Here is a 12621-nt window from a genome sequence, read left to right on the forward strand (position 1 = left end):
AAAAAAAAAAAAAAAAAAAAAAAAACATTCATTATTTATACCAATTATGCCTGATTTTACCAAATTAAAAAAAAAAAACTAAATTTGGTATTTCATAATTTTTCATCCTGGTTATTTCAATTTTCACTTCACTGATTCATTCGGGAGAAACTATTTAGAATCATAAACCAAAATTGATATTGCAGGAAGGATTGTTTGGACTTCAGTAGCCATCTTGGTGTTTCTGTTCATGGCTCAAAGATTAGGAACCGACAAAGTTGGCTACACTTTTGCCCCAATCATCTTCATTTGGTTTGCTTTCATCGCTGCAATCGGTGTTTACAACTTCTTCAAATACGACCCAACTGTGATCAAGGCCTTAAATCCAGCCTACATTATTTATTATTTCCAAAGGAACAAAAAGGACGCTTGGATTTCTCTCGGCGGCGTTGTTCTTTGCATTACAGGTTCTTAAATCTTCTTATATTCTTTACCCTTACCCTTTTTCATCAACAACAGACCTCACAATCTTTATAACTACACGACGAATACAGGGACGGAAGCATTGTTCGCCGACGTCGGGCATTTCAGCGTCCGATCGATCCAGCTGAGTATGTCCCTAGTGACCTACCCAGCTCTAATATGCGCTTATGCAGGCCAATCCTCGTTTCTTCGCAAGCACAGTGATCTAGTTTCGAATGCATTCTACAAGTCCACTCCTGGTATAAACATTCACAAAGTTCATATGATTTCATCCCAACAATTATCAACTATATTATCCTATGTGTATGATTGGCAGGAAGTTTGTATTGGCCAATGTTTGTGGTGGCAGTTTTAGCATCAATCATAGCAAGCCAAGCCATGATCTCAGGAACTTTTTCTATAATTCAGCAGTCACTTTCACTTGGATGCTTCCCAAGAGTTAAAGTGGTTCATACTTCTGCTAAGCATGAAGGCCAAGTTTATGTTCCTGAGATCAATTACCTTCTCATGTTGGCTTGTGTTTGTGTTACTTTGGTCTTCAAGAATACTACAAATATCGGCAATGCATATGGTAATTTACTCGCTCAAACTAATTCAACTCAACTCGACCAGCACTGACTAAATATAGATCTTTGCTCTAAACAGGAATAGCAGTGGTGTTTGTGATGACACTCACGTCCTCCTTCCTAGTATTGATAATGGTAATGATATGGAAAACCCACATCCTGTTGGTAATCACTTACGTTGTCATAATTGGGAGCGTGGAATTGGTGTATCTGAGTTCAGTTCTTTACAAGTTCGACCAAGGAGGGTATCTCCCTCTGGCTTTTGCAGCTGTTTTGATGACAATAATGTATGTGTGGAATAGTGTGTTTAGAAAGAAGTACTTTTACGAGCTCAACCACAAAATCTCTCCAGAAAAGTTCAATGAAATGGTGAGTACCACCAGCTTTAGAAGACTTCCTGGCATGGCATTTTTCTACACGGAGCTCGTTCAAGGCATCCCTCCCATCATCAAGCATTACATCGAGCACGTGCCCGCTTTGCAGTCTGTGCTCGTCTTTGTCACCATTAAATCGCTTCCTGTCAGCAAGGTTCGGAGTTGATATTAGATATAGATATATGTTATATATGACAATGTTTAAGGTTTTATGTATGTTGTTAACTAGGTTCCAGCAGACGAACGTTTCCTCTTCCGACGAGTAGAGGCAAAGGAGATCGACGTGTTTCGTTGTGTAGTTCGATATGGATACACGGAAGTGCGCGCCGAACATGAGCTGTTCGAGAAGATTTTACTGGAAAGATTGGAAGAGTTCGAAAGTGATGGACGGGCATTGTGTAACGGCGATGGGAGAGTTGAAGAAGCTGAAGAGGATAGGAATGGATTTGGAGGCGTTGCAGAAGCATGGAAGCAAGGAGTTGTTCATTTCATTGGGGAAACAGAGGTGGTTGCTAAACCGGGTGCTGGGTTTGGAGATAGGATTATGATAAACTATGCGTATAGCTTCTTGAAGAGAAATTTGAGGGAAACTGATCAAGTCTTTGAAATTCCTCACAAATGTATGCTCAAAGTTGGAATGACCTATGAACTTTAGACAACTTCATCATAATTTGATGTTTGTTTATGAAGCAGATATATGTATAGAAGATAAAGCTCTTCTGTTCTTCAATGTTTTAATTAATGACACAAAAACAATCCTTTTTAGCCTTAGGGTAACACAAAAGTGAACCCAACTATTATATTTGTCTGTTTTATTTTGTAACTATTTTTTATTTTTGTCTTATTTGGTTAAGATTTTTATCGGGTTATTATAGGACATATTTAACCATTAGGATTAGCTTGTTGTGAGTGACTTCAGCCAAGAACATCGAGGTCTCACTGTTGGAGTTAGTTTAACGTGTTGTATAATGGTGCGTGCCCTGTGGCCCCTGCATGCACCATGTCTTATTATGTGATAGGCCTATATGATGTATGAATTATGTGACTGTTTATGCTATAAAACGTAATGGGATTATGTTGACTGTTGACTGTTTATGTTATATGAAGTTATGAATAATAGGTTAGTAATATATGCCATGAAAAAGTTAATCAATACCATGGATACACATAGTATTATTGAGTCATGTCATGAGATGTTTATGCAACTGGAATGTACTTACATTTCATGTTATGTAATATGCCATGAAATGTAAGTCATGTGAGATGCCATGTAATGTAAGAAATGTATATACGATGTTAGTATTGCTTATGTAATGCCATGTTAGATATGTCAAGGGACCTCATGCATATATGTATGTCAGGTGCATTGAGATTCTTTCCCTTTATGTTCCGAAAAAATGAAATACGATATTTATGTTCGCCGTGATATCATGCGGGCCCTTTTCTGTTATGTGGTACCCAGTGACGTGTAACACGTGTGCCTGACCAAGTCAGGCCCAGGGGTATGTATACAAGCCCTCCTAGTGGGTCCATGTACGCGTACATGGGCCGTTTGTGAAGGAGTACCACACACCCACCCTACCCAGAATAGAAAAACACCCAAAGCTATATAAAGTTTATGAAAAGTTAGGTCCGCTCATATGTTGCATGTGTTTGCATTTCTAACACCAACAGTGGGCTGACTTACTGAGTATTTCATAAAATTCTCAAGTCATGTGTTATCTACATTTTTACATTTTTAGGTAAAGGCAAGGGCTAATGTATGGTTGACAGCGGAGCTGAGGACACCATGTAAGTTGGAGAAGGGATTATTGTTTCGTTAATCATTATTGAAAGAGTGTTTGATAGTTATTAACATTTCTAGAAAATAACGGTTATAAAAGCCGGTGAAGTGGGATGAGACATTTTAAAATCTAATACAATTATTTGAAGTCTAACCCAATCCAAATAAATTTATAACAAACCCATAATTAGATTAAGTTTTTTGTAATCTAGACGTTCAAAATGCCTTTCTCCATGGTAATCTAGACGAGGAAGTCTATATGTCTTTACCACCAGGTATTCGTCGACAGGGGGAGAATACAGTATGTCGGCTCCATAAATCTCTTTATGTTTAAAACAGGCTTCTCGCAATTGGTTTTTCATATTCTCTGCCACTATACAAAATGCAGGCTACACCCAGTTCAAAGTAGATTACTCTTTATTTACTAAGAGTAAAGGTACTTCTTTCACTGCATCTCTTATCTATGTTGATGATATTCTGTTGACAAGCAATGATCTCAAAGAAATTCAACATCTTAAGACTAGTTTACTCGAGAAATTTCTTATCAAAGATTTAGAGAATTTGAAATATTTCCTAGGTATTGAATTTTCTAGGTCTAGAAAAGGAATTTTTGTCTCAAAGAAAGTATGCTCTAGACATTCTTCAAGACACAGGTTTTACAGGAGCACGTCTAGAAAAAATTTCTATGGAACAAAATCTGAAACTTTCTTCAACAGAAGGAGAAAAGTTGAATGATCCAAGTAAATATAGACAGTTGGTTTGCAGATTAATATATTTAACCGTTACTAGGCCTGACATAGTGTAGTTAGTTCGTATGCTTAGTCAATTTATGCATGAACCAAGAAAACCGCATTGGGATGCAACTCTTCGAGTTCTAAGATACATCAAAGGTACTCCTGGTCAAGGACTTCTACTACCATCTGAAAATAACTTGAGATTACAAGCATATTGCGATTCAGACTGGGGTGGTTGTCGAACTTCCAGACGGTCTATTTCTGGGTTCTGCATTTTTCTTGGAAATTCAATTATTTCTTGGAAGTCAAAAAAATAAACCAATGTGTCCAGATCATCAGTAGAAGTCGAGTATCGAGCTATGGCAAATACTTATTTAGAGTTAACTTGACTAAGATACATTCTCCAAGACTTGAAAGTTTTACTGTCCGAATCAGCATTATTGTACTGTGATAATCAAGCAACATTACACATAGCAGTCAATCTAGTTTTTCACAAACGTACGAAACACATTGAAATAGATTGTCATATAGTTCCTGTGCACCACCGGAGATTCGGTCGGCCATTGGTGGAGAAATTAAAAAAGCAGAGAGAAAATAGAAGATGTGAATTAATTGCGGGTGTGATAATGATGTAAAGAAGAGCACTATTTATATGAAAAATTAGACAGCTGATTACAAAAAATAAAACTCACCCTCCCCCCCTCTGGCATTCATTAAAACAGTCCAATGTATTCTGTTCAAATTAATTCTTCAACTTAAACTTATTATTTTATTTTTTACTTACCTATTTTGCTTAAATTAAATATTATAAAATTAAATATATCTTTATGGTATGGGGCAATTCTTTTGGTTTGTTAAACAAAGTAACAAAAAATAAAATAAAAAAAAAATAATAATAATAATAATAATTCATTCAATTATTAAATTTGAAGTTTTAATAGAAAAACTTTGACTTTTTTTATAGATAAATTGATATTTTTTTTTCATAAATTTAATCCTAAACTTTTAAATTTACAATTTTAATTTCTATTATTATTATTATTATTATTATTACGCCTTTTTTACTGTGTAAACTCCAATATTTATTTAAATTTGTATTCAAAAATTCATTTTTATAGTATCCACTTTTCATTTCCTTAATTTCTATTTTTCTTTTTACATATATTTTCCTATAGACTATAATCTATATCCTAGATCAACATCATTTCCTTAATTGTATTTTTCCCATGTAACTTACCATTTTAATTCTTTAATTCTTTTCTGGTGGTCTGGTCGTGCTCTTATTTTAGATGCTAGAGATAACCTTTGACCGTAAACTTTTGATGATGCTGAAGAAACGTCATTTTTTTTAATAATCGTTAGACTAAAATAACATTACTAACATCAAATGAATATATATAAATAAGGATTATGGAAGAAAAATACAGTATTCTTCAACTTTTCATTATATAAAAAAAGGGTTACATCTAAAAATATTATGCTAAATATGAGATAGAAATGGAAGGTGAAAATTAAGAAATGAAAAGAGAGGATAAAATCACTCACACGCTACAATGGTGGGCTCCAATGCAGCCGAACTCTCCCTCTCACACATTTCTGAACTAATGCGTGTAACTCCCTCCTGCATCCACATTTCTTTCGTTCTTTATTTATTTGTTTATTTTGTAATTTTCATAAAATATATATAATATACTAAATTATATTTTTTTTATTAGGTTTAATAAATTCTTAAAAAAAAATTTAGTAGATAAAATTAGGATTTTTTAAAGTTGTTTTTTTATTATTAAACTGAAATTTTTAATAAAAAAAATTCAAGAAAGTAATTAATAATAAAGAATAAAGAAAAAAGAAAAAAAAAATACCTTAGCCAAGTTCCTAAAATATGTGGTAGTGTAATTGGGCATAGAGAACAAAATGTGTATGACGTCTGCCAATACCAACTGGGGCTGTGACATTGCTCCGTCCAACCAATCTAATCATTAAACCATTAACTATTTATATATAAATTCAAAATTTTAAACTTTATTTAACCTACAAAGCAAAGATTTTAGTGTTACCGAGAGTAGTGGAGTCGAGATATCGTTTATCGAATCGCCAGATGCTCTGAGTGGAAAGAAACGAGAGGCAAGATTGGTCTTGAATGTTGATCAATTCGAGAAACGTGGACATGTTGTACACTGTTGGGTCTAATGTAAACGTTTCATCGATGATCACCTCCACAGTCTATCTAGAAAAATAATAGAATACTAAAAATAACAATAAGGGATTTAATAACTTTTTCTTATTTTAATTAAGCTTATAAACAATACTTACGCATAGAATGCCATGAAAGGCATCTAAGTCGTCGGGATTTGAGACGTTGTACGTGATTTTGTTGATGGAGTCATCCACATTCTCTCCTCCCGCATCTTCTACGTACTTTTTCAATCCCATCACGGTGTGTTAGTCAAACATATATAGACTTATCATGGTTTGACTAAATCGAAACAAATGAACGTTACCTTAAGCTTGTAAGCATCCATTGTGAAAGACCACATGCCCTGTTGAAAATTTTAAATTAAAAATAAAAACAAAAAACAAAAAAATAATTTTATTAATAAATAAATAGTGTGGAGATTGTAACATCAGAGTAACCCATCCAAGCAACAGTGGGTTTGAAAGTCTTTCGGGTGGTTGCTATGTTCTTCAGGCACATGTAATTTTCCTTCATCTGCAACAACATATTTATATTTACCCAAAAATTAAAAATTTAATTTTATATCAAGTTGTATCATTTCAGAACTTTGGGTAAGTTTTTATTTGAAAATTCATTGTATTATTAAAAAAGTATATATTATTTTAATCTTTTGGAAGTTAAAATGTCAATCCATTTTAACCCATAGTAAAAAATGACTTACCGCAGAGTAAATTTGAGTGGCTCTTGCTTCAAGGTTTGCAAAAACTCCCAAGAACTTTATCCACTCTGCTCTCTAAAAGTACCGATCGATAGAAAATGGTAAAAATAAAAAATAAAAAAAATCAAAAGTTAAACTACTTTTTATTCCGATGATTTTAAAATTGTATAAAATAATTTTTAATAAATAAAAAAAATTAATTAGAAGAAAAAAAAAATGGCTGTACTTGCAAAGGCGTATCCTCGGAGGAAGGAAGAAAGGTGGCGAAATTGCAGGACTGTGGTTGGTCCACGTCAGCAATAAAGTGTGCTGCAAACTGTGCCAGCTGTTGGGTTTCCGTTTTATTTATAATCTGAATTTCCCCTTTTTCATATTGCTTCAATACGCACTCTGACGTCACCCTCTCCGACGTTATGGCCTTCAAGTTACCCACTAGCCCTAGAAGCTGTCGTTGAATACATTTTTAAACTGAAACCATTTTTATTAAAAAGTAAAACTTTAGTTCCTAAATTCTTAATTTACTTATTTTTAAATATTTCTTAATATATGTTTTAAAAAATTATATCATGGAAATAAAAAAGGGTATGTTTTAAAATTAATAATGATTTTAATTTCATTCCATCCCTGTTAATCTAGTTATACATTTTAAAAGTAATAATAACATTTAATCTCACAAATGGATGGTAAAAGTAAAAAGGATGGATGGAAATACATACCTCGAAAAAGGAAACTGGGAGGAAGACACGAAGAGAAGAAGAAATTAAGGAAAAGTTAGATTAAGCGTAGACATTGGATTTGGGAGATGGCTAAGAAAAGAAAAGGGTAGCTACCTGGGAAGAGATGGGTATTAATGGAGTAATTATTCAAAGGAATGACGTAAGATTTGATCCTTGAAGTGCAGTACTTTGTTCTTCCAGCCATCTTCGAATTATTCTGCATTTTTTTTTTTTTTTTTAAATTCATTAGAAAATGGAGAATGTAAAGAAGAAGAAGAAGAAGAAGAAGAAGAAGAAGAAGAAGAACCTGAATGAGAAGGTAGCTGTTGCCATCAATGGCGTTCTTAATAACTTTAAACGACTGTCCATAATAAATCCTGAAGTTCACCGCATCTTCCACCTTGGAAACATTCCCCACCTTCACCGCCGCGGCGCCGCCATCAACCGGAAACCAGACGGCCAAGAGGACCACCACCACCACCACCACCACCAATGCCTTCATTGCAGAGAAGCCCTAGACAGCTGTGTTGTAGAGACAGCGAGAGAGAGATAGAGACAGGGGAAAGTGGTGTGGAAACAGTAAGCGAACCCGTGAGTGAAAAACAAAAAGAGTGGGTTTTGAGATTTGATATTATTAAATCATTTGATTTTGTCTCGTAGCTTTCCATCATTTTGTGTTTGGGTTTTTTTACCTTTTCCTTTGCCTTTCTGTGATAGCGGTGATGGTGGTGCTGAGTGCACTCCACGAGCCTGCTCCTCTTTTTCTACCCACTCCCTCACTCACACCATCATTTTCGCTTTAATTTAATCAATTCAACTATAATTACTTCGCTTCTCTTCTCTGCATGTGACCATCCCACCTAATAATATTTAACTAAATCTATGTTAGTACGTAAATCATCCTTTTCTTTTGGAGTTCTTTGTTCAATATTTGAAGATTTATCAATCTATTGTGCCATGACTAAGTTTATCAGGTTAAGAATCACTGCTCTTCACAATAGTATGATATATAAGCTCTCATGCTTTTGCTTTGAGCTTCCCCAAAATGTCTCATTCCTCGATTATAAACTCATAATCATTCCCTAAATTAGGAGGCGTGCGACTTTCATCATCTGAAAGTTCTATAGCTTTAACAATAGAAGTGTTAACTATCGTTGATCTATTTCCTTTACTTAAAAGATTATTAGGAAAAAATACTCAGTAAATGATGTGAGATTTATCATGACTATTGGGATCACAATTTTATGCTTTTGGCTCAGACCTCAGGCTCGGATTCTGAACCAAAATCCGAACTGGAGCCTCGGTAGACAGCATACCCGAACTGCATGCACTTATCCGAAGCTAGGCAGGCTCGGGAATCCAGGCCTGCTTGCGTTCACAGTCCAGCAGGCTGTCACACACCCTCGACCCATTAGAGTAACGCACAGACCTGGCCCATTTTCGCCTCAACTCGTACACGGGCTTCAGCCACTTGCTTCCGGCCCATACCCAATAACGTCGGCCCAAATCCAATAAAGAAAAAAAATCATGATATAAAATAAAATAGAATAAAAAGAAAAAAAGGAAACAAATTGTTGTAAGAAACTAACGGGTAAAGGTTCGCGCCTCTTTCCAAAACGCGCCGTTTTAATTCCTTTCCTTTCTTCGAGCAATTCGCAACTGCCCACCTATAAATATAAAGTCCTTTCAAAATCTCCGCCGTCGTCTTCCTCGAAAAAAAAAACACAACAAAAACTCTCCGACTCCTCAACCGGAACAATTCAGGTTTTCTTTCTTACAACGTCTCAATTCGATTCACATATAATCGTTGACTATTATATGAATTACACAAATTTTTGTGATTGTGCTGTTTGATCACGTTTTTCGTCAAGTTATCTTACTCTGTATATCGATTTACGACTTTTTGGGGCTTGTTCATTATTTCTCTGTTGTAGTATAACTTAATTCCATGGGATTAGGAAATTGATGTGGTTTTTTTTTGGATTTCGTTGTTTGATTTCGGTAGAAGACGAAGACGAGACGGTAGGTTTTTCGATGGAGCATATTCTATTTTTGCTGATTCTGTTATTTGCGTTGCCGAATTGCGAATCGTGGAACTGGTTCTCGTCTTCTTCATCTTCGGGCTCTTCTATGGGGTCTTTTAAGCGTGTTGAGGGTGGAAGTGTTTCGGAATTTTCAATTGAGGGTTTTGATGATCAAAAGGGGGTGAGCCGAATTGAGAATGCTAAGAACAAGTTGAGTACGTCTAATTCTTGTTGGGAAGGTGCTTATAGGCATCTCTTTGCGGGCTGCTCTGAGATTTTTGCTGCAGATGAGAAACGGTCTAGATTTGCTTGGCATCTTAGCGATTGCTTTCAGAAGGACTCTGGCAGGCCTCCTTTTCCTTCTTGTGATGCGGAATCCGCCATGGCCAAATGCCTCAAATACTTGAATGAACATGAGCATAGGATCTATCTTGAGTTCTACCTTGAAACTAACTCCATTTGTCATCAACTACAGTGAGTATCCTACCTGATCGTTTAGATTATAAATCGTAATTGTTTCTGTTTAGTTTTGAATTGTTATAAAATTTTCAGTTTCGTCTTTATAATCTCAATGTAGTTTTAATTTAGTCTTCATAGTTCTGAAATTTTCAATTTGATCCAAGACTTGAATTGGTTGAACTTCATAAAACATCCACAAACTACAGAGATTATAATGAAAATTTAGGAACTAAATTGAAATTGCACATGAACCACAAGGTCTGAATTGATACAAGCTGAAATTTAAATAGGTTCAAACGATTGGGCATTTGGTCCAATTTTGTTTTTCCATTTAATTTTGTTTACCATCCTTGTGATGTTAGCATTTTATCCAATTGATTTTGGTCTTGTTTCCAGGGCTCATGCTTTCAAGCATGACACAGAGAGGCTAGTGAATGAACTGAAGAGATCTTCCGAAGCTGCACAAGGCAAGTTAGAATCCATAGAAGAAAAATCGGAATCTCTGCTGCAAAATTCATATCAAATTTATGATTCCTTGAACTCTACTGGTGTTCAAATACAAAAAATGGTTCAAACATCAAGAAAACTAGAAGACCACATGGGCACTGTATTAGAGCACTCTGAAGCAGTTTACGAACAATCCAAGAAGATCGAAACATCCCAGTTGGAACTCCAAGAAGGTCAGTTAAAACTGAGAAGAAGTTTGGAGGAAGGGATGGAAATGCTTCAGGATTCCTACAGCAACCTTGGCCGAGAGATGGACGGTTTACGAGAAGAAGCGATCGAAATCGAAAAGGAGATAGCCAAAGTGGGAGATTCAATGTCTTTGAAGATGAAGTACCTGCAGAGCACGGCTGATGATATTGGAAATATGGCAGGGCTTTCATTGGACAAACAACAAGAACTTCTAGATGCTCAATCCACAGCACTCAATGGTCTTCATTCTTTAAGTAAAGTTCAATCAGAAGCGCTAGAGGATAGCAGGTATATAAAATTACGATTCAAAACAAAGCTAGAACCTAATTAAAATTTCTCTAACTTGCATTTTGACTTGCAGGAGTAAGCTGCAACAATTGGCTGAATATGGCCGCAAACAACAGGATGAGTTTCTTCAGCGACAAGGACAACTCCAACAACTTCATGATCGTTTGATGGACAATTCAAATTCAATCTTGGAAGCTCAAGTAAGCTTTTTCTTTAAGCCAAATGCTTTGGTCTGCTAAATGCTAATGAAAAGATTAAATTTAGGGCAACCCATCACACATCAGCTCAAGCTCTTGGGTTTATTGGTGATGTTTGAATCTTCATGAGTTATGTTACAAAGTCTGAATCTGTTTCTTACTTTTCTTTCCCTGTTGACAGCAATCATTTGAATCAAAGCAAGCAAATATGTTCATTGCTTTAGAGAAGCTTTTCACCTTGCACAATGCAATGTTGCTCGAATCTCGACTAATCAAAGTTTTCCTCATTTACTTCATTTTAATCTTCATCGTCTACATGTTCAGTAGCACCAAGCAAACTTACACCGTCAGGCCCTGGCTATATATCGGTAACACAAATTTCTATCAAACAAATCTTCTCTTTGTTAGCAAAAATTTGATAGACCACTGATCAAATCCAAATTCTCATGATTTCCAGAGCTGTGTGTTGCATTCTTAATCGAAGTAGGCATACTACGGTTTGAGATGTTCAACATGGAGCAGAAAACATGGATCATAAACTCGGTGCGGACAGTGTTCTTGCTTGCTGCTTCTCTTCAGCTTCTACATGCCATTTGCACATACAGGTAAAACCATCACAGAACTTAAACCAAATGAAACCTTAGCCATAAATGAAAAACCAATACACCTCATAACATTTCGCATTTGGAAATTGCAGAGACTATGATGTTTTAAACCATCACATGCTATTAATGTTAATGGAAAGGATCAACGGAATGCAGACACAAAATAAGATATGTTGGGAAAGTGATAGTGAGGTGAATTGGTCATCATGGATTGACACAGAATTATCTGAAGATGTTGATGATCCTGATTTTGTTCTTCCAGAAGAAGTGGGAGAGAATTCAATCACGAGTGCTTCAACAACAAGAAGGTACAATCTTCGCCATCGACCCCTTCGTTAGTAATTTATCTTTTGTACGTGCTGGCTGTACCTAAATATTTAACGCTTTACTTTGTAATTTAAAGTGAGTCTCTGTTTTGGAGACATATATAGGAAGGTTATGTTGTATGTACCATTTTTTTATTTTTATTTTTTGCACAGTACATTGAGAAAAGTTGATTATTGTAAACGAGTTCCATCTATATAATACCGGATGTTCGTTTGTTTCTCTCTGTTTTCTTGTCATCTATCTTTCCTGACATTGAACGATGTGTATTCAGTTATTGTTTTGTGTAAACTTTATATCTAATAAGTCTCTAGTTTATCTAATGGTTTACTATTTACTTTATATACTACTCATATGTTGTCTCATGAATGTTCGACCACTGTCAACCATAATAGGTGACCACCACCGCACCATCCGCGACCACCAACCTCAATACTTAATAACACCACGTAATAAACCCAAACACAGCAACTGCCTTTTTCAAATTTATTCTATGTTA

The 12621-nt window shown here is 35.4% G+C and overlaps 3 protein-coding genes across 3 annotated transcripts in view; 2 read left to right on the forward strand and 1 right to left on the reverse strand.

The window, feature by feature from the left end:
- LOC111482046 (potassium transporter 5-like) overlaps window positions 1–2171 on the forward strand; it is a 3742-nt gene extending 1571 nt beyond the window's left edge. Inside the window, exons 5-9 of the mRNA XM_023127676.1 lie at window positions 186–446; window positions 534–701; window positions 779–1033; window positions 1108–1556; window positions 1632–2171. Coding sequence (XP_022983444.1) covers window positions 186–446; window positions 534–701; window positions 779–1033; window positions 1108–1556; window positions 1632–2057 — 1559 coding nt within the window. The 3' untranslated portion in view covers window positions 2058–2171. The remainder of the gene's footprint in view (window positions 1–185; window positions 447–533; window positions 702–778; window positions 1034–1107; window positions 1557–1631) is intronic.
- Window positions 2172–5327: 3156 nt separating this feature from the next.
- On the reverse strand, window positions 5328–8119 carry LOC111482047. Its single transcript, XM_023127677.1, has 11 exons — window positions 7837–8119; window positions 7644–7746; window positions 7530–7543; window positions 7040–7258; window positions 6817–6888; window positions 6543–6629; window positions 6421–6459; window positions 6233–6337; window positions 5977–6142; window positions 5782–5891; window positions 5328–5540 (listed from the first exon to the last, which is right to left on the reverse strand). The coding sequence occupies exons 1-11, from the start codon at window positions 8029–8031 to the stop codon at window positions 5457–5459; spliced, it is 1194 nt and encodes a 397-aa protein (XP_022983445.1). The 5' UTR covers window positions 8032–8119; the 3' UTR covers window positions 5328–5456.
- Window positions 8120–8750: 631 nt separating this feature from the next.
- LOC111482011 (protein GAMETE EXPRESSED 1) lies at window positions 8751–12322 on the forward strand. The gene is made up of 8 exons (XM_023127635.1): window positions 8751–9025; window positions 9211–9293; window positions 9535–10027; window positions 10409–10996; window positions 11070–11196; window positions 11375–11561; window positions 11651–11798; window positions 11891–12322. Exons 1-8 carry the CDS (start codon window positions 8751–8753, stop codon window positions 12135–12137), a joined length of 2148 nt encoding a protein of 715 aa, XP_022983403.1. The 3' UTR covers window positions 12138–12322.
- Window positions 12323–12621: the final 299 nt, after the last annotated feature.

The sequence above is a fragment of the Cucurbita maxima genome, unplaced genomic scaffold (assembly GCF_002738345.1).
Source record: "Cucurbita maxima cultivar Rimu unplaced genomic scaffold, Cmax_1.0 Cma_Scf00007, whole genome shotgun sequence".
Classification (NCBI taxonomy): Eukaryota; Viridiplantae; Streptophyta; class Magnoliopsida; order Cucurbitales; family Cucurbitaceae; genus Cucurbita; species Cucurbita maxima.